Genomic DNA, 22725 nt, shown 5'->3' with positions numbered 1-22725 from the left:
TTCTGATCTAAAATGATTGATGTCCACACTGTGTATCGCAGCTCTTTCGTTTTCTGGGAATATCTGCATTGGTTTCGAAGGCAATGATGTTGCGTTGGTAAGCATACGCCAAAAACAACATGAACCGCAACATGGAAAGCAGAATCGGAGGCTGTTATGCACAGCTTTTTTTCTGTCTCAAACATGTCTCAGTTATATTGTTACATTTTCTGCTCGTCCGGCACTTTGCAACAACACAGCGTTGTTTCGGCAGTGAATTTCAGCATGTTTCCTATCCACCTTATTCTTGACGATCTTACTGCGTTCTGGGTGGCACTTCCGGTTTGGGGAACTTCCATTCAAAAAGGCTGAAATTAATCATTTCCAATCATAAGGTTGCCCTACAAATAAAGCTGATCGTCAGTTTGACTGCATGAGCTGTGAATTTCCCTTCATGATTTATTTTCAGACATCATAAGAATAACGTTACACTTGGTATTTTAAGGTGACATGTTATAACAAGAATATCTATGGAAAGAGATAGAAAGCAGATATCGTTGCTTTCTTTTCCTCGTGATTATTTTCTTTTTTCCCGTTGCAATCCGCTGTAAAATTCTGAAAAAGGACAACATATCCTGCACATCTGTGGTCTGTTCTCCCGAATTTCATTTACGAGATATTCCATTAATAATTCACAGGAACGCACGAAGAATCTCTCGTTATTCTCCTCAAATCATCACGTCTCTTTCCAGGTTTGTTTTCACAGGAAAATGCAATTTATAATCCGTCAAAATGACGGAAATCCCTTTGAAATAGTATCACGTAATGCTGAAGTTAATGAACATTTTTGATAAAGGCAACATAAGTTACATGATACAGATATATATATTACTACAGTGAAAGACTCGCGCTTTTGGGGTTATTTGGTCTGTTGAAAGTACCTTGTTGATGCTTTTACACTTTTAAATTTCCTTTTAAAGGAAGGGTGAAGGGTGAGTAGATTACTGTCATCTCACTGTGACACTTTAACGTATTGCGTTCATAGAGCGAGCGTTTCACTGATTGTTTACAGCTTAACGGAAGTTACATCCATAATTCACGCAAAGCGTCATGGGGTGCAGGATGTGGAGAGCACAAGTTGAATTTTCTCAGCGAGTTACTCTGGCGTCGAGTAATGAAGCTCATTAAATATGCCTTTGTATCCGAGCTGCACCAATCACATCGGGTATCTGATATAGGCGGGCCAGAGGTGAGTTAAACCGATGACGACAGCGCTGTGACCTCGAAGTCATTAGTAAACATTGCAAGATGGCTATGGATGAACACCAGTTGTTTGAACGAGTTAGACTTGGCTTTTTATCTAAAAGAGGAACAGAAGACGGCGCTCGAATCGTTCCTTTGCAAGAAGGGCGTTTTTGCTGTTTTGCCGACCGGATACGGCAAGAGTCTAATCTACCAGTTAGCTCCGCTGGTAGCTAAGCGTATGGGGCTTGTTGTGATTGGCCGTAGTGTTATCCAATTGCGTGCAGTGAGATTTTCAAATGCATGCTTGGTGCCGCCCCTCGAGCCGGCCGATTTTCATTAGTCGATGCCAGACCATTAATCTTTTAGATTTAGGTCTGGATTTCCAGGCTAAACCATATATTGTACATAGCTTGAAACTGATTTGTAAAAATATATATTTTTTGCTGTTCACATTAGCTAATTCTGATCGGATTTCAATCAGATATGCACAATCATCGGATTTGGACTGACAGTCTGAACGTAGCTATATACATGCATGTGGTTCACTCACAGGTGTGCTAGCGACCCCTCTCTCTGACGGTGGTATCATGTCAGGGGTCAGACTCTGAGGAGGGTCCACTCCTTTAACTTTCTCCTGAATCAGGTGCATCGCCAGACAGAACTGCTCTTTGGTGAGTTTGCCGGTACGCTGAGTGTCCGCCAGCGACCTGCAGACCAAAACAACAACGTTATGCTTCAATGAACACATGCATGAAAGATTAAATCCTACTGCTGTTGGACTAATGAAAGAACACAAAAGGTTAATTTTGCAAGCACTAGCATGGTTTTAAAGGGGTGGTATAATGCCCCTTTTTACAATATGTAAAATAAGTCTTGGATGTCCCCAGAGAGTGTTTGTGAATTTTAGCTCAAAATACCCCACAAAGAATTTTTTACAGCATGTTAAAATTGTCACTTTTTGAGGGTCTTTATAAACGCATCGTTTCGTGTGTGTCCCTTTAAATGCAAATGAGCTGCTGCTCCCGGCACAGGGGGCGGAGCTTCAAGAGCTCATGTGTGTGTGTTAGCAACTCCGATTACCTCACGCAGACAAACACTAAAATGTTCTGCCTTTCATGTTTAAACTGGAGACGGACAATGATGGAGAGACTCAAGAAGTGACAACATGTAGAATGCAACAGGACATTTCTGAATGGTTAGTTGATGAATTTATGCTGCTGATGTGGAGTCAACTATCTTCAAGTCTTTGATTAACATATTCTGTCATGATAATCTATAAAATCGCTCATGTGGGAGTGTTGTAAGATGCCTACAGAGTGACATGATATTGCATTTGTGTTGCGTACTGTATTGCATGTGAAAAGATGGATGCGACAGCTTGAGCAGACTCACAAATGTCCTCTACTATAACTCCTCTTCTCAACATGTTCCCGGGGGCGTTGTTTATGTAAATTTTAGGGTTAGTGATGTCACTAACCCAGGATTAATGTCCTGTAGTTGTTTGTTGTAGTCCTTAAAAAAACGATTTCTTTAAAAGCAAATATCTTCCTTTGCTTTGAACTTTGAGCGTCGCAACTTTGCAGATGCTGTTTATGCTCAAACAGCAACATTACACACTAACTAAAGTTAGAAAAGTCAAATCATAATTAACCACCCCTTTAAAAAGGCTGTGGGTGACTTTACTTACTTAGATACCCGATTGCATTTTTTCTGTTTAATCTCACCATATGTGTGCCAGGACGCTCTGAGGCAGCCGGGAGTTCATGAAGATATCCTTCACTTCACCTCCTCCAACCATCCCATCAAAATCAGAGTCCGCCAGATCAAAGATCTCCTCGTATTGCTCTCTGTCATCCGCCGGCACCACCCAGAGATCAGAGGACGGCTGCAAACACACATTTAGGGGACATTTTGAATCACATATGACTCATATTATTTGTGCAACGTGCATTATGTGAATTTTCCATATGCATCTATGACTACTAGGGGTGTAACAACATATCATGACACAATATATTGCAATAGGAAATATGCAGCAATATGTATCATCATGGATATGTACTGTGTGAGAAAATATTCAAGTTTTCAGAGTTTTAGTGTACTATATATATATAATGTGGAATATAATGTATGGGGGATATTTGTGGGTCCTCATAATGCCAAATGTCTTGTGTTATCAGTAAAAAGTGGCCTACATTATTTTAAATATATAGAATAAAACATATTCATCTAAAAAAATTTTGTATTTTTAGCTTCAGAATCATGACTATTTTTATTCTGGTGTCTCTATTGTCCTGTGCATTGGGTTTCAGATCATTTAGAATTTTTTACACCAAAAATATAATGCCAAATTTAGCATTTTAATCAACAGTACACTTTTTGTTAACGTTTTATCATATGTCTTGGAGTATCGTAATAAAATTGCATCGTGACATGAGGGTATCATTACACCCCCTAACCCCTTTTTGCTCACATGTGACTTTTCTCATGACAGTATGAACAGCACAAACCACATCTGATCTTAACAACTCCGATCTGTGTCACTTCCATGTGTGGAACTAAATCTGAAACAGGTCAGATGTTTTGCAATGCGACCATCGGAATACATGTGTCTTTTACGTCACAACATTCGTCACAATTCTGGGCTCATGGGAGTCACTTAGTCAGTACTTAGTAGTCAGTGGAATGACAGTGAGCTCATGAGTATTACAGTGAAAGCTCATACAAGCGAAAAACACGAGGGCTCGTATCATAAATGTTTAAAAACTCAGCCCACTTTTTTTGTCTCTCGGATTTGTTTTTTATATTGCCTGTTATATATATATATATAACCGCTTACTTTAATGTGCGCCGGGTTTACTTCCATATGACAGCGTGCCGCGTTACGTCTTTTTATCGTTCTTTTGCGAATGTGGGTCAGTTCAGGAACATGATCCGTTCACACTGGAATCTGATATTGGCTACATTTAAAGGAACACAACGACTTTATCTTATTCACCGTATCCCCCAGAGTTAGATAAGTCCACACATACCTTTCTCATCTCCGTGTGTGCCGTAACTCTGTCTGATGCACCCACCGCTAGCCTAGCTTAGCACAAAGACTGGAGGTAAACGGCTCAAGCTAGCATACTGCTCCCAATAAGTGACAAAATAACGGCAACATTTTCCTATTTACATGTTGTGATTTGTATAGTCACAGCATGTACGAATAACAAGATCACATGAGACACAGCCATCTTCTAACCGTATACATACTGGGAACTATATTCTCAGAAGGCGAAGCACTGCTACTTCTGCGGAGTGATTTACTCCAACTCTGAGCGAACTCTCTGCTCCTCACCACGGGGCTGTGACTATACAAATCACAACATGTAAATAGGAAAATGTTGGCGTTATTTTGTCGCTTATTGGGAGCAGTATGCTAGCTGGAGTCATTTACCTCCAGTCTTTGTGCTAAGCTAGGCTAGCGGTGGGTGCGTCAGACGGCGAGTTACGGCACACACGGAGATGAGAAGGGTGTGTGTGGACTTATCTAACTCTGGGGATACGGTGAATAAGCTAAAGTCCCAAAAAGTCAGCGTGTTCCTTTAAAACAACAATGTGAACAGCTATACAAAAATCTAATCTGAGAATTAAATCGGAATTGAGCACTAAGGCTCGCAGTGTGAACGTGGCCTATTTTACAAACAGAGCACACTGTATCCCACCATGCAATGCCCTAAGGGTGTGTTGAAGTCACACCAGAAAATTGTAATTACAAGTTGAATGCACATGTATGTCACCACAAAGACGTAATTATGAGTGGGAAATGCTGGAGTTTCCAAGTTGAGGGCGTCAATGAGAAAACATATGTGACCCTGGATCACGTCACCAGTCATAAGTCGCACGGGTATATTTGTGGCAATAGCCAACAATACATTGTATGGGTCAAAATTATCGATTTTTCTTTTATGCCAAAAATCATTAGGATATTAAGTAAAGATCATGTTCCATGAAGATATTTTGTAAATTTCCTACTGTAAATATATAAAACATGTATTTTTGTGAGTGAATGCTGCACAATCGCGAACATAAATGCACAACTTTAAAGGAGATTTTCTTAATGGTTTGATTTTTTTGCACCCTCAGATTCCAGATTTTCAGTAGTTGTATCTCTGCCAAATATTGTCCTATCCTAACAAACCATACATCAATGGAAAGCTTATTTATTCAACTTCCATATGATGCATAAATCTTAAAAAAATTGACCCATTTGACTGGTTTTGTGGTCCAGAGTCACATATCGGACGCAATGGATGCAGCATCTGTATTAATGATTAAATTATTATTTTGCAGTCATATTGAGACATGTGACATCAAGGTTGCTTCAAAAACTACTACTTTAAAGTACATGCAATGCAATACACGAATATTCCTTTCAAAACACATGCACACTCTTGCGCAAATGGCTTGAAGACAAAAACTTCACAGTCCATAAATCTCAAATGGTTCAATCTTTTATGGTATCTGGCAGCTGATGAAGTTTAAAGTGAAAGTCATTTGAATGTGAGCGTTTAGGTTTAGTCACTGTGTAACTAACTAACTTGGTGAAAGAACTGTAGGTTGTTTATGGTATCTAAATAATGTAGCAAATCATGCCCAATCAAACAAACTTTCACAGTGCATTATTTTGTAGAAAACTCTGTGGACATGAAGACTACATGAAAACATGAATGTGGTTGGACAGGTATTTTGTGTTACACAGGAACGACGGCATTGGTGTTCACCTGTGTGTGTGTTTGAGGCTGCGGGGGTGTCGGGGTGGAGCGCTTCATCGAGTTTGACGGAGACAGATTTGTGCTGCTGCCCAGAGGACTCTTGGAAAGCGCCGGCACCGGCCGCAGGGTCTCCATCATGAGGAACGGACTGGAGGGAAGAACAGGAACGGATCCCGGGAGAGCGCCTGGAATTTTCTTACGTTTGGATGGAGGGATGAGAGATGTAGGGAGGGTGGACGGCATAGGCTCCTTCTCTCTGGCTGCATAAACCAGGTGCATCACCTGCAATGAGCAAACAATGTGAATATATAAAGCAAATAATGTGAGCTTTTATCCTATAGTTGACACAATGAGCATTGGGATTTTTCTTTCTGATTTTTTTTCAACAAGTGTCCAGTTTCCCAATAATATCCACAAATACTTACTTTATAAAGCAAATAATGTGAGCTCTTTTCCTATAGACCTTATTCACAGCAGCGCCATCTTTGATTTTATTTTTAATGGGAGCGAAAGCGAGGCTGTGAGGGACAGACATGCATCTCTTCAACGGGCTGTACTGTTGTTTAATGTGTTTTTGGATTGCTCATGAAACACTGGAAAAATATATTTCCAAGGTATTTCAGTTGACAAAAAACTCCCGACAATATAAGCTGAGGAAAATTATAAGTAATCTAGGAGCTTTTTACAGAGGATGCCATTGGAAACACAACAAGTCTATCCCTCACAGCCTCACTTTAATTCATACCTGTCATGGCGCTGCTCTGAATAAGGTCTATAGTTGACAAAATGAGCACTGGAATTTCTATTTCTGATTTTTCCATAAGTGGCCTGTTTCCTCTAGTCACAGAGAATAATTGCACAAATACTTACTCTATAATCTATTTTGAGATATATATTGCACATTGAGCAGTGTGAATCATATAAAAAGCAAATAATGTGAGCTCTTTTCCTACAGTTGACACAATGAGTATTGGAATTTCTATTTCTGATTTTTCCATAAGTGGCCTGTTTCCTCTTGTCACAGAGAATAGCACCCACAAATACTTACTCTATAATCTATTTTGAGATATAGTATATTGCACATTGAGCAGTGTGAGTAATGTAAAAAATTAGAGTGAGTAAACAGCACCCCTTCTCCCCCACTCAAGACACATGATTTGAGGAATCATTCACGAACACTGCAGGATGATGTGCACGCTGAAGTATTATTTAGTGTTAGAAGTTTGAGCACATCATTAACCCAAAGTACTACTAATAAAAGCACATACGGTGGTATTTTGTTTGATGCATCATGTGACTCACCACTGAAAACTCATCTTTATCCAAGTTCCCATCTTTGTCGATGTCACTGAGATCCCAAATCTACAAAACAAAGAGATAAAAAGTTGAAAAAACATTCACTAATATACTAAAGATCTAGACAACATTAAAAAGTACATCAAATACTAGCATTTTTATATTCTAAAAAAGTCTGAATTGTTAATTTTTGGAGCAAACAATATCATACCTTTTATTATTATACTTTATTTATGTATATATACACTACTACCGTTCAAACGTCAGTAAGTTAAAGTTTTACTCCAGCCTTCAGTGTCACATGATCCTTATACTATGCTGATTTGCTGCTCAAGAAACATTTCTGATTAATAAAACAGTTTTCGCTGCTTCATACATATTTTTCATACATATTGCTTCATACATATTAAGTTCAAAAGAAAATAATTTATTTGAAATCTTTTGTAACATTTTAAATATCTTTACTGCCACTTTTGATCAATTTAATGCCTCCTTGCTGAATAAAATAATGTTTCTTTTAAAAAAAACAATCATAGTGACCCCAAACTTTTCAACTTTCGTGTTTTATGGTGTTTATGGTATGTTTTTAAAGTAAAAAGTACACTATTTTTCTAAACGGTTACCCATCATTTCTACTAGATATTTTGATGTTTATGAGCCTAATTTCACTTGAATCCAATTCTAGATTAAAACCGTAAATGCGGTTTATAAAACTAAACCAACAAAAAAGATAAAACAATGGCCATAATCAGTACAATATTAGTAAAAATGAATAGGTTACTGATGTAAAATGTCTATAACAGTGCAGGCCTATTACAAAGTAATGCAGAGATTCACCTTTCCGAGCACATCGAGAGGCAGGTTTGAGTTCATGAGGATCGGTTTCACTTTATCACCTGACAGCATCCCACCAATTGGACACAGACTCTCAAATATCCCATCATACTTTGCTTTATCTTCCGGCTGGTGAAGCCAAACACAAATGGAAAAGAGACAATGAAGTATGGTGAGAGAATCTGAGACCGCATAAATGAGTTTTCAATCACAAATGTAATTTTAATCCAGTAATTCGGTACCTTCACAATCCAGTTGGAATCAGAAACAGAGGATGTGATGTTCAGGGACGGGCTGCCGGTGTCTCTCTGCAAAACACACATTTACACACATCATGCATTGATTTAGCAGATGCTTTTATCCAGAACGACTTACAAATCAGCATGTAAACGCATTTACTGCAATTAACGATCAACATCAGCGACCATATTCAACTGGCTGACGGTGATTTGAGATATTTTAAGGATGTGACGCATTCAGATGTTATCCACAAACAAATGTCATACTACACATGCTATTCTGATAAAATCTACAGATAAATAGGTATCCAAAGTGACAATACTCACAAATTTAGGGATGGGTGTGTTCTGGCTTAGACTGTTTAAACTGACATCACTTCCTCCTTGAGCAGAAGCCACCAGCCTCAGGGCAGTAAAGAAACCCTTAATAGAGACTGCAGTTAAACTCAAAACACCACAAATCCACTGCATTCACACAGATAGCTTTATCTTCAACTAATCATTAAAGGGTTAGTTCACCCAAAAATAAAAATTCTGTCAGTAATTACTCTCCCTCATGTTGCTCAACCCCGTCAGACTTTCATTCATCTTCAGAACACTAATTAAGATATTTTTGATTAAATCTGAGAGCTGTCTCACTCCTCCATAGGCTTCTCTGTTAGTGAAACTTGCCGGCCCAGAAAGTGAGTAAAGACAATGTTTAAAATAGTCCGAGAGACTACAGTGGCTCAACCTTAAGTTTATCAAGCGACGAGAATACTTTTAGTGCACAAAAACAAAAAATAATGACTTTATTCAACTCTTCATGTTTTTCTGTGTTTCTCTGAGAGAGTTCACACAGTGTGACAGCGCAGCGCTTCTGGGTTGTACGTCAGAACGGAGGCTCACTATTGGCCGACGCTGGTCATGTGATGCGTGTGATGCTGGCCAATTCTTGTCATGTGTCATTATCTTCTAGTCATCGATTAGCATATTCTGTCATGATAATCTATCAATCGTGTTCAGGGGGCGGGGTTTATGTAAATTTTAGGGTTGGTGATGTCACTAACCAGGGAGGAATGTGGTGTAGTCTCTACCAGCCGTTTGTTGTAGTCCTTAAAAAGCCATTTCTTTAAAAGCAAATATCTCCCTTTGCTTTGAACTTTGAGCGTTGTAACTTTGCAGATGTTGTTTATGCTCAAACCGCAACATTACACACTAACTAAAGTTAGAAAAGTGAAATCATAATCAACCACCCCTTTAATTGCACAGCCTTGTGATTTATTCATCCAAAATTTGCCATATTCCATCATTCCATTCCGTGTTGAACAGTAAATTCTGTTTTATTGACTGGATTCTGTGTTATCATAGGGCCCTACTTACACATTGTATTTTTATAGCCAGAAATCTGGCTCACTGAGGCTAATAAATGTGGAAATTTTACTCGCATACACATTTAACTTTCAATCAAATAAACTGTATCAACAGGATTTAAGGGTGTGTTCACACTTGGCATGTTTGGTTTGATTAAAACGAACCCTGGTGCGATTGCTCTGTTAGTGCGCTTCATTTGAATAAGTGTGAATAAGACACCAAACAAGCTGAAGAGACGAGTCTTGATCCGCTTCCTAACTAACTCTGGTGCGTTTCGAACGATATATGAACACAACACGGACCAAAGACATGTAAACGAACCAAAAACAGGAAGATGAGACCCTAAAAATGACAGAATGCTCAAGCACACCTGTTTTTCTCATCATAGTCGAGATGTTGCTCATCACAGTTCAGTTCAGGCATCAGAACCGCGTCTCCTCACAGCAGATCTTGGTGTGTGTGACGGAGGGATTCCTGACGCTGTTTTGACTCCTTTACACATTTATAATCTCTTCACGAGTTCTCAGCTGGTCAGAATACCATCATATATAGATACACACACACAACGAGCGCATTATTCCCAGAACACAGCATCGTTTTAGATGTTCGGTACGTTACGCCACATAAAATACATAATAAAAGCCGACCAATCTGGTTGTGAACGTATCCCTGTGCCTTTCGGTTCACTATCTTAAGGTTCGGAGTTAAAATGCCAATGTGAACGCTAAGCGGACCAGGACTAAATTATTATTTTTTTGTTTTGGACCAAACGAAACAAGTGAACCGACACCCATAGTTCCGGACCAAACGAACAAACCGAACTACAAGTGTGAACACACCCTAAGACTCCAAACGAATGAAGAGCTGATATGAAATTATATAAATATGCCTATTCTGACATTAATCAATGGTATTTACCTTTTTATCCAAGTAACCTTTTCTCTCAGGGTCTGACAGATCCCAGATCTGCAAAGAAAGGCAAAGACACACAGTCATTTCCAACCAATAGTTCCAGCGCTGCATCTCAAGGCTTTCAGATGTTCAGAGATGTGATTGTTTTCTCTCACCTGACCCAGTGTGCTGTCCGAAAGACCCGATTTCTTCAAGAACTGAGCGGCATCTGCAGCGCCCACTTTCCCAGTGTTCCCTGGATCCACCTAAAACACAGCAGGCCATCAGTATCAGTCAATATATTCACATTATACGGATTACCAACATTGGGAGCACATAATATCAGGGCTTTATTGATAACATTTCAATCAGCATTTGTAATTTCTGGAAATTTCTATACAGGTTCTCCCCTTCAGGAAGTAAAAGTTGAGTTTACCTGTCTGTATAAGCTCTCATATGTAGGGTTTCCACTTGATAGCTGCAGAAATATGAATGGAAAATTAATAATAGGAAAAGGACAGTACAATTATAAGGGTAACACTTTACAATAAGGTTTCATTACTAACTGACAGTGAAAATACTTTTAAAGCCGATAATACTCTTAGTTAATGTTAATTTCCAATGTTTAATTAAAATCAAAAGTTGTATATTATTTAATGGACTTGAGCTAACATGAACTAACAATGAACAGCTTAATAAATACTGTATGTGATAAATGTTTTGCTAATTAGATAATGCATTAGATAACGTTAAATAATGAGAAAGGTGTTGGTAAAGTGTTACTAATATAATGAACTTGCCAGTTTGTGTGATCAGCATAAAGCTTGTCAAAAACATGTTTGGGCCATAAAAAAAGAAGGAAAAGTGTATTTGTATAGTGTATACCATTGAGTACTATATATATATATATATATATATATATATTGTGGCATTATTTTCATTTAAAAAAATCAGCACATTTCCCTTCATCCTAATGTTTAACTATCGCTTTTGTTTACAATTGTTATTATTCATGTTGATATTTATCAACAGATTACAGTAATATGATTTTTCCAGAAAATATCTGGATGTATAAATTATATATGATTAATGGAAGGGGCATTGATGACGTCACATAATGAAAACCGGTTTCTCTCTTTATAGAAACTGTAAACAACCGGACTGCTGACTGACATAACACATAAGACTTATGTTTCTGAACAAAATTCTGAACAATTCACTCAATGTCACTGACAGTAATCATAAACTGAGCAGTTTCGTATCAGTTTCGTGGGTGTTACAGCTGTCAAGACATAAAGCAAGTCAAAAAGTTGCAAAACAGCGTCCTTGAAAGCGCAAATCGGTCAGTAATCAATTCCTGGACGTCGATAAAATATATTACTTGGCAAAACTGAAAAGAATAAATAAGAAATATTTGCTAACAACAATCGATTACCGCGCGCGTTTCACATGAGAAACCCAGCGTTCATGTGTTTATACTTAAACTAGACGTAACAGCCTTTTATACAACCAGAGAACATCAGTTCTAAAAAAAAATCTGAAAATTAATTTTATATTTTGATTCTAATCAACTTTTAAAGTCATTACCTGACTGAGTGGAGTGAGCGCCGCCATATTTCCTGATTCACGAGCACGCGCACAGGAGGAGTCTCTCGTGAGCGCGTACAGACATTAGGCTTGTTTGAGATGCGCCTCGCCTCGCCTGAAATGTATGCGAGAGTAGGCGGCTGCAGTGAGGGGAGGAGTGAAAAAAGCGCAGGCAAGACGGACAGTTCTCTCTTCTCGCAGTGGATCTGACACCTGTGAGATCAAAGATGGATATCGCGGGATTCGCGGGATTCACGCTCGTGCACAGTGTTGCTAATAAACTGGATGGAATTTAAGTTCTGTTGCTTTTATATGAAAATAAATATAATGAACAAGACACCCAAAGTAGCCTACTTATTTAATTCCATTCCAAATACATGTTTATCAGTCTTTTTTTCTTTAATACAGACGTGTTTTTCTTTCTTTTCTTTTTTATAAAAAATACATTGCATAATCCATAGAGATCGCACTGTTAGATAGTTTGGGAATATTCACACATGCATAAAACATGATATCAGAGTTTTAAAATCAAACATTTTAAAAGAGAACAATACATCACGGTTGTTTAAACCAATGAACATTAAGCTGTGTCGTCAGCAAGTCGTTTCCCATCATGCTTTTGATCAGCGCAGTCGGTGGAGAGCAACTGCGCGCGACTGCAGAATCCGACAGGTGTGCCTTGCGCTCGCGAGAGATTTTTGACATACGTCAGCATGACATCAGAGCAAGGCGGACCGCACTCGGACACATTTCTAACCGGCATGCATCTCGCGCTGATCACCGGTGATCGATTCTGCGCAGATTTTGCTCATCTCAAACAAGCCTAATGTCAAATCGTGGGGGAAAAAAGTTACTAATTGATTAAAGATCATATAATTGAAATGACAGTGGTGGTTAATTCCACTAAATTATATTAACTTTAAAAAAAATTATATTATTATTATTTTTTTTTAAACGTGTATGTCAAATCTCAGAATGTGGACGAATATTTCAACACAGGTAAAAAAAAATCACGAAAAAGAAGCAACAGAACAGAAAATATAATTAAAAATAATTAATGTCATTTTAATCTATCTGTAAAACTATGTTATGGAATGTGTTAAGTTTCACAGCTAAAGTTTAGTTGGGAAAAAGTACAATTTAGTACATGTATCAGAAGTGCTTTACTACTTTTTAAGGTGTCTTTGTTACACTGTAATTATACATTTAAGTACTGAGTAATATTAAATAACTATATACTTACTATAGGGTTAGGATTAGCGTTTGGTTGGGTTATTTGCATGTAATAATTATGCATCATTTATAGTTATTACTACAGTAACTGCACGTTACAATGAGAGTGTAAAATAAAGTGTTACCAGAAATACTTACATCCAACCAGTTCACTTCACAGTATTCTGCTGTAAAATGTCTCCATCTTGTGAATCAGTTATGGAAATGCAAGACATCTGGGGAAAAAAATGATGTAAGAAGTCTACCATTTTGCCATTATGGATATATGTGGAGAAAATAATGCAAGCATCTACCATGTTCATGTATTAGTCTATTACTGCTTATTTTACCAGCTTGTGTGCAGTTCAAATGATAAAAAGACATCTGTGAAACCGTCAGATTTCCTTTGCTTTAGTGATATCTACACAAATCATAGTCTCTAAGCAGATATCAACTACATGAGCTGCTTCAAATCTTTTTACATGAGTTTGAGTTGGTTTGAAACAGGATCTCATAAAGCTAAACAGGGATGTAGATTGAGATTTTTAAGTGCAGTTCATATTATGAACCACAAAAACTTAGAGTAAAGCCTCAGATAATCAACATTCTAGAACTGATGAATTCACAAAAAGGCTTATGGGAATGTGTGTTAGTGTAAGCATGGACTCCGCTTCTTTCGGTGTGAATAACCATTCGTGAACTACATCAAAAGTTCTGGACTATGAAACCATGATGTGCTCAAACTCTCAAAATATTACAACTGCATATACAATAAAGTTATTTATTAAAACTTTGGCATTAATTACAACTCTCAACATGTAAAAAGGTGGTTTAATGTCACTAAACAGGATTTTCAGTACTAATCCAATCTGAACATCACAGTGTGTAGACAACTAGTTTAATTTAACGTGGCCTTGAAAATCGCTGCAAACATTACCACATCCCTTATTGAAGCTCCTTTATTTTCAAGTAACAAAAGATTTTATTAAAAAAAAAAAAAAAAGAGAAAGAGAGATTTACATCAGCTACAAACTGGACATCACAAATCTTACTGCCGCTGAAAATCTGGAAGGTAAAACGAGCTCAAACTGCAAGACATTTCTGTTGTAATAAATAGAGCTGGAAAATAAAAGGAATTTAACTGAATATCTTGTTTAGGAGATTAATAACAACCACAGCACATCATAACAGAAAAACAAAAATCATCAGTGCCAAAGGAACATTAAGCCATTGTGAATTTCTTTTGCACTACAGTACAAACATTCATCGGTCCTTATTCATGAAATACAAGCAAAAGAAACTTTCTGTATAAATCGTTCATATTGTTTAGAAACAACTTACACAAAAATGATTTTGTTCTGCTCATGTTTCAGAAACTAAGTCCATTTTTTTGTAACCCAGCCTGTGATCTGATTCATCTCTTATTGATAACAAAAGGGCAAAAAAAAAAAAAAAAAAAAAAACATCCTCTTCTACTCGTTTCATTGCACTTTGTACACATCACATTTTTGCAATGTGGAGAAACAACTGTGTAACATGTAATTATTCATGTAAACTTCACGAATTCATTCCGAATTGAACCGCCACCAACACAGTCTTGTTAACTAATATTATTGGGCATTGATTTTGCAAACATGAAAGGCACAATAAACTGATCATAGATCAGTACTTGAGGATGTTACACATATCAGACTCCTGGTACCATAGAAGAAAAGACGATTCATTTATAAAAAAAATTAAATAAAAAAAATTATTGGCTCATTAATGGTTGCAAATTAAATGTATGGGCTGAGAACTTCCAGACGCCCTTTTGACCCTGTGTGACATCATCAGTTCCGTCTCTAAGAGTGTCATGTTTAGAATGGATGCACTGCAGTCGTTTCCCTGGAAACCGCGGAATGTGGACGATAAACGCTTCCTGCTTTACAGTTCATCTTTGGGAAGCGCATCCTCGTCTCCCTCCTCCTCCGGAGGCTCGTCCGTCTCGTCGTCCTCCTCTTCCTCCTCCTCTCCTTCATCATCCTCGCCCTCATCCGCTTCTGTGCTCTGCTCCTTGTTCTTCTCCTCCTCCTCTTTGCGTTTCTTCTCGTCCTGTTCCTCCTTCATTTTCTTCTCGGGACCCTGTGGCACAACAGACAATTTGTCAAAATGTATTTTTATTGCTTATTAAAAGGAACACGCCGACTTTTTAGAACTTTAGCTTATTCCCCGTATCCCCCAGAGTTAGATAAGTCCACACACACCCTTCTCATCTCCATGCGTGCCGTAACTCTGTCTGACGCACCCACCGCTAGCCTAGCTTAGCACAAAGACTGGAGGTAAATGGCTCCAGCTAGCATACTGCTCCCAAAAAGTGACAAAATAACAACATTTTCCTATTTACATGTGACCTTGTTATTCGTACACGCTGTGACTATACAAATCCCAACATGTAAATAGGAAAATGTTGGCGTTATTTTGTCACTTATTGGGAGCAGTATGCTAGCTGGAGCCGTTTACCTCCAGTCTTTGTGCTAAGCTAGGCTAGTGGTGAGTGCGTCAGACAGAGTTACAGCAAGGGTGTGTATGGACTTATCTAACTCTGGGGGATACGGTGAATAAGTCACAAAACGTCGAAGTGTTCCTTTAAGATATTCACTATTTTAGCAACATGCTAAAATTGCGATACACTCAATCTGTTTGTATTTCAAATCAAATACCGATGAGGATAAAGGTAGCGCCTATTTAGACAGTGATGCAGCTCACTAGGTTTGGAAGAGAGAATTAGTTTTTCTAAATCTTCATGCCTTCACTGATAGCCTTGTGTGCTATATGATAATCCTGGGGCTTTATAGAGTGGTTGTGTGTGTGTATATACGCATCTTGTACCTTTGTAGCACCCCATGTTTCAGTTCCGAAATCCTCCGCTTCCTTCACATCGTCGCCGATGAAGAAGTTGTCAAAAATAGTGCCAGACTTCACCTGGAGTGACAAAACAGAAACAAAACATGATTAACAAGTGCACTGGAAACATACAGTTCTTATTCCTCAATGAACCAACAGGAATAATATTGTAATATCTTTTAAGTCAGTTGTAATTGCTGCCTAACACACTCATTGTGTCCGTTTCACTGATTACACGTGTGTGTGTTGTGAAAAGTGCTATACAAATAAACTTGAATTGAACTGAATTTGAGGGAGGGTGAACAGCGCCTCTTAGTGGTTCAATGCGCAAACACTGCATTAAAGCAATACTTCAACCAACAATGAATATTTTACTCATCCTCAAGCCATCCTAGGTGTATATGACTTTCTTCTTTCAGCCAAACACAATCAGATATATATTAAAAAATAACCGTGTATGTGTATAGCAATGCCGGAAGCCAGTGATGTCAGTGAAGTTATAAATATGGATGATTTTCTTACAAAATACGCATAGCTTCGCTTCAGAAGGCCTTTATTAACCCAGTGGAGCTGTATGGATTACTTTTATGATGGATCGATGCGCTTTTTTGGAGTTCGGGCACTTTTCAATGCCAAGAAGATCCAAGATATATATTTTTTTTAAATATAACCTAGATTGTGTTTGGCTGAAAGAAGAAAGGCATGTGCATATAGGATGGCGAGTAAATTATGGGATAATTAATTTTTGGGTGAACTATTCCTTTAAGTGTGATGAAGAACTTCATAAACACATTGACACACTTGCTATTGTCTTTCGTTTTTAAAGTTTTTGTAAAATTTTGTTGTGTTTTTGTCATTTTTTTTAATCATTTTTTACATCTAATAGTTATTTATTTCTATTTCAATTTTAGTTTTAGTCATTTTAGTACTTCAAGTTAAACTAAATAGAAATGAGAAATGTTTCCCTAGTATTTTGTTTTTCAGTTAATGATTATTTTTCTTCAAGTAACAAAAATGTTTATGGTTTTAGTTTTTGCTAACTATTTTAACCCTATTTAGTAATTCCTCTGAAATGGCTTAAATGTGTGAGATGAACCATACTTTAGTGATAGTAGCAAAACACACTATAACATGTTTAATTCAAGATTTAAAATTCAGTGATAATCTAGTTAAATACTAGTTTTTCTAGTTAAAAAAACAGTAAATATATAATAAAAATAAACACAATATTCACAATTTGCCTTTTAAAATCACTGTGAATATATAGTGAATATTCAGTAAATCACGTATGAAGTGAATGCATGTATTCCTTATTGTACGCCTTTCTGAAGTTTTATTTTTAGGTTTTGATGTCCTTAAGAATATATATTTGCGGTATAAGTACCAAAAACCATCTCAATATATTTTTACAGCTCCTTTCTCAGGAGCTCTGCCAAGAACCTGTCTACTTAATATTCATGAGCCTCTCTTCTGATTGGCCTGTTGTTTTCTGAGTGACCCATCATTGGTGGGGGTGAGACTGAAGGCGGTGACTGACTAGTTCTGACATCACACTTATACAGAAGTCACAACGGCTCTATTTTATGCAGGCTGTGTGCATTTGTCTGTGTATTGACTGTTTTGAAACTCATATGGTAGTTTCATAGTCCCTAGACCTCTGTTATCATGAAAAAAGACAGGAACTTTCAGTTTTGACAATATGAGTAAAGTTTTGACAATATAAAGTAAATACTATTTACTTTAAAATAGTATTTTTAAAGGGTCATGAATTGCATTTGTCAAAAATGTTATAATGAGGTGTAATTGTAATGTTAATAGGATGCAGCAAAAGCTTTCATAATTAAGAAAATAATGGCCATTTTATGAAAACACCAAGGCACTCTCTAACCTGCCAGAGATCCAGGCCGAGGACTCCAACGTTGTCGAATTTGTAGATCTGGGAATCAGGAGTGTATTCAGGGTTGTCGATTTCAGGATGCACCCAGACGCCCTTGTAGTTCGGGTTGTCGATCTGTTTGGGTTTCCACTCACCCTGCACCGTATCAAAATGATAAAGTAAGACAAGAAGCCTAAAACACTGAGGAAGTAGCAAGAGTTTACGGAGCAGAAATGTCTAGAAGGAAAATCTGAACCTTGTACTCTGGGTTTGGGATTACGGCAGGTTCCCACTCTCCATCCATGTCCTCATCCCAGTCCTCTGGCTTCTTGGCATCAGGATCAGGAATATTCTCAGGCTTATCCCAGTCCTGACAACATCAGACAGCAGAGTTCATGAAACTGACCAGGCTATGTGTTTCATTGGAGATGTGAGTCAGGATTCAAACCTCAGGTTTGGTGTCGGTCTCGTCGTCGATCTTGGCGCGGTCGTCCCAGTCCTCGGGTTTCTTGGCTTCAGGGTCCTTGATGGTCTTCGGGGGAAGAAAGTCCCAGTCCTCCTCCAGAGAGCCGGACTCCACCTTCTCATTGTCGATCTTCACCACGTACGTCTGATCCGAATTCAGGATCAGTGTGTACAAGTGAGTCAATTCATCATCCTGGAGAGAAAGATGGTTAATTTAGTCAGAATTTACAGATACTCTCAATCATCCCAGCATGAATTTATCACTATATTCTGTAAATATTCTCACAGATGGTGTGAATTTCCGTTTTTTTTTTTTTTTTTTTCAAAGCAGCTTCACATTAATAAACAGGAAACGAAAGTGTTAATGTTATAAAACTCATCAAATGTGAAACAAACTCAAAGTCAAATACAAGTAGCTCTACAGAAGATAATAGTGTCATTATTCTGCTTAATTTAGTTAAAATTTAGTTCTCATCTGATGTCAGATAAGCGTGGGCGATCTTGGCAAAATTTCACATCACGATCTTATAACAAACAATCACGATCCACGACCTGAATCATGATCTTCCCAATTTTGAGATGTACTAATAAGAATATCCAGACTGGAACAAGCCTATGGACTTTATTTATTTGCACATTTTCAAACACAGTATTGCATTAAACAATCAAAATAGTCATTAAACCCCGAGTTAAACTTAAACACTGCATAGTCTTCACTTTATGAATTAAATATGCATTGATTCTTCTTATTAAAACTACTACAGTTATTCAGTCAAGAGCAGGGAGTGATTTTGTCTTCGTCTTTTGTTTAACATTATTGAGACAGACCGCATCTTTAAGACCAAATGCACGGATCTAATATAATGACACGCATCTGATTTCTTTCCCAACTGTTTTTTCATTTAACACACACCTGACTGACTTTATGTAAATACTCGCCAAGGACAGACATTTTGACATATTTCTGTGTATATTTGAGCATTTAGACGATAGGAATGATCTTGATTTTCACCTTTTCATAATCATTGGAAGCCAAAATCGTTTAATTTAATTTAATATAATTTGATTAATCGCACAGCCCTCCTGCTGTTAAATAGTTTTTCAAATGCCATCCAGTAGGCAGTCATTGCTGTATTTTAACATTATTACGAGGACAATTCGCTTGGAAAGTTGATTGTGGACGTCTTCGAGATTGATCATGACATAAAATCGGCAGATCGCCCACTCCTAGTGTCAGTGAATTAAACATATCGATACTGAATAGTAATTATCTTTCAAACCCATGACTATTCTGGATTTAATATCACTAACTCACCTTGCATTTGATCTCTTTCTTGATGAGGTGGTTCTTGCCTTTGTAGTTGAAGATGACGTGAACCTTCTTGGTGCTGTAGCCGCAGATATCAGGCCCTGTTGACAAGAAAATATAATTACCAAACCAAACACTATATATTTTCACAGACACATCCCAGTAAGCAATAGCCGTCATTTCATGGTCTAGGTTAACTAGAGACCCGATATAGTCCGGCTAAGAGTAACACTTCAAGCCAAAATAACTTGTGAGATGTGTGATATTCCATCATGTCAGTGAAGTAAACCATGATTACAAAGTGTTTGGTTTCATTTCTTCACTCATTTCATTTCTTTATCTAATTGATGACTAGTCTATTCGCGGGCTGTGGTTTACACGTCTATTAAATTTTCACTGACAGCCCAAATTTGGCCTTGTTTTAGCCTAAACGTCAAGGCTGTGTGTGGACGTCTTTTAAACGCAAAATTGCTTGCTGGGATGAATCCATTTACATAGGCTTTATCTTGGTCGACGTACCGAACATGACGTAATACTGGGAGTCTCCATGCATGTCAGCCTGGTTGAGATCGGCTGGGAAGACTTTGACGTATCCACCTCCGCAGTCGATCTTCTGCTCGTGTTTGACGGTAAACTGGATCACCAGAGATTTGTCCTCATTGCTGAAGGAATCGAAGCGGGCTGAGGTGGCGTAGAAACGGGCATCCTGACTGGTCTGCAGCCCTGTTGGTGGACGCAGAGAAGCAAATCATCATTTACATCATCATTCGTTTCTTTGCTGAACCAAAGTAGCCGTTTTTAGGGATGAGCGAGTCATATACAAGCACTTACCCTTGTCTTTCTCAGCATCTCCGTAGAAGTTTCCAGCGGTCAGTTTAAACTGCCCGTAATCAGACTTGTGCTCTGAGTTCACCCATCGACTCTTCCAGGCATCTGAGAATTCAGAGAGTATAGTTAGAAGCACAATAAAAACACACATACACACACCAAGGAACGCAACTGTGAACAATAATGAGTTTGATTTCCATTCTAAAAAGGCGATTTCATGTAAACAACATTTACATCTCATCCTCAACTAAATTACCAACCCAAATTGTACAAGAAGGCATTTTTTCGAACTCTTTATCTATGAACTTGAAGAGGAAATGAGAGGAATTTATGCGGGTGGCACATTCCACATGCATTTAATGAATATTTCAGGAAGTTTGTGGAATAATAAAGTTGGCAAGAAACTTCCTGTTCTTGCAAACTCCTTGATAGACACAAACAGTTTGCATGTACAAGTTTTGCTTTTATTTTGCATTGGCAATGCCTAATATACTGGCATAACATTTGTTTAAAAGGAACTTTTAAATACAAAGTTATCTTGTGAAATAAACAACACAATTCGACAAGGCCTTGGATGATGACGACCTAGTAAATGCAATGTGCATAATTTGATATTTTCTATTCCTGTCCAGCTGCATGGACCGAATGGGCGTGGCCTTCTCATTCAAGAGAGCTTTTTATTGGACTAACATTTGGACACGCCCCTGGGTGCAATATGAGTCATCAGAACCTTTGGTCTTGCAAAAATGTGTACATCTGCTAACTGTTAATTTTGTCAACTTTAAGGAGTACAATCAAATGAAATACAAGCAATCTACAGTATATGATAACTACAGTTTCATTTTAATATATAAACTGTATATTTTAACCGAAAAATCTATTTTATTTTCTTAAAAGTAAATGAACAACCCATCTACTACTGTATAATGCACTTCTTCAGTACTACAACATACATTGTGAGAAAGAAAGAAAGAAAGAAAGAAAGAAAGAAAGAAAGAAAGAAAGAAAGAAAGAAAGAAAGAAAGAAAGAAAGAAAGAAAGAAAGAAAGAAAGAAAGAAAGAAAGAAAGAACTTTAAATGGTTTCATTTTCGCTCTGGTAAACTATGCATAAACCAATACTGCTAATAAGTAATGAGATTCACTTTTCTAGCAAAACAAAAGTATAATTAAACATCCCATCGTATTATTTTTTCATTCAACAACACATTTTAATGTCACTCATTAATGTTGTGACCTACAAATCAACCGTGACACGTTAATGACTCACTTACCCCCATCCAGAAACTGCTCTTTAAAGTACACCTCTGCATTGGCCGCCAATGCCAATAATGCAGCAGAAACAAACTGGAATAAAGTAATTATTTGCATTTTTGATAATTTGTGGAATTAAGCCCGCACACTCCCTCTCTCCCTCTCGTGCTCGCGCTCTGCTGCTCTCGGGGTTTATCCGTGTCTCGGGAGAAGCGCGTGGCTGCACAGATGTCTGTCGCTCATTGGTCCACAGCGGACGCTCTCGACCAATCACAAGAGACCACGAAGTGCATGTCTCGCCTTCACACCGGATATTGAATCCGCCTCTTGTGCTGTTCTCCGATCAGCTGTTATAGTTACACACTGACGTGCGGTCTCGTCGTATGATTGGACAGTACTGACTCAGGATCAGTTTAAGACAACATTTCTGTGTGGAAATCTCACTCAACCGGCCAAGACGAGTACGCGGAAAACGGTGCCTAAACAAACACTGCGATATGTTTCCTCTAAATACAGCCTTCTCTTCTCTGCATTATCTGTAGACTTTGATATGAGGAAACTGTAAAAGACAATACACTGCTTATTGTGTTATAAGCCCTCAGAAACGTGTGCTGTATCTACAATGACAAAGCCAAACAATTACTTCAAAACAGTGTGAAAAAACCCCAAGTATTTTTAAAATATTAATGTTTTTAGATAAATTAGGTCAACCCAAGACA

The 22725-nt window shown here is 37.8% G+C and overlaps 2 protein-coding genes across 3 annotated transcripts in view; both read right to left on the bottom strand.

The window, feature by feature from the left end:
* Positions 1-12886, bottom strand: part of eps15l1b (epidermal growth factor receptor pathway substrate 15-like 1b) — a 56419-nt gene extending 43533 nt beyond the window's left edge. Inside the window, exons 1-11 of one of the 2 annotated variants that reach the window (XM_081374895.1) lie at positions 12182-12886; positions 11031-11072; positions 10771-10860; positions 10622-10669; positions 8678-8773; positions 8354-8419; positions 8115-8240; positions 7284-7343; positions 5991-6263; positions 2949-3109; positions 1775-1931 (exon numbers count right to left, since the gene is read on the bottom strand). In XM_081374895.1, coding sequence (XP_081231021.1) covers positions 1775-1931; positions 2949-3109; positions 5991-6263; positions 7284-7343; positions 8115-8240; positions 8354-8419; positions 8678-8773; positions 10622-10669; positions 10771-10860; positions 11031-11072; positions 12182-12208 — 1146 coding nt within the window. In that variant the 5' untranslated portion in view covers positions 12209-12886. The remainder of the gene's footprint in view (positions 1-1774; positions 1932-2948; positions 3110-5990; positions 6264-7283; positions 7344-8114; positions 8241-8353; positions 8420-8677; positions 8774-10621; positions 10670-10770; positions 10861-11030; positions 11073-12181) is intronic. The other variant, XM_081374896.1, reaches the window with a different exon arrangement.
* A 1274-nt stretch (positions 12887-14160) lies between these two features.
* Positions 14161-22222, bottom strand: calr3b (calreticulin 3b). Its single transcript, XM_081373401.1, has 9 exons — positions 22027-22222; positions 20758-20859; positions 20446-20649; positions 19933-20027; positions 18601-18810; positions 18409-18522; positions 18165-18308; positions 16262-16354; positions 14161-15514 (listed from the first exon to the last, which is right to left on the bottom strand). Exons 1-9 carry the CDS (start codon positions 22121-22123, stop codon positions 15317-15319), a joined length of 1257 nt encoding a protein of 418 aa, XP_081229527.1. The 5' UTR covers positions 22124-22222; the 3' UTR covers positions 14161-15316.
* Between the last annotated feature and the right edge of the window lie 503 nt (positions 22223-22725).

This window comes from Scardinius erythrophthalmus (genome assembly GCF_964197995.2).
Source record: "Scardinius erythrophthalmus genome assembly, chromosome: 9".
Classification (NCBI taxonomy): Eukaryota; Metazoa; Chordata; class Actinopteri; order Cypriniformes; family Leuciscidae; genus Scardinius; species Scardinius erythrophthalmus.
This window is presented reverse-complemented; position numbering and strand designations above follow the sequence as displayed.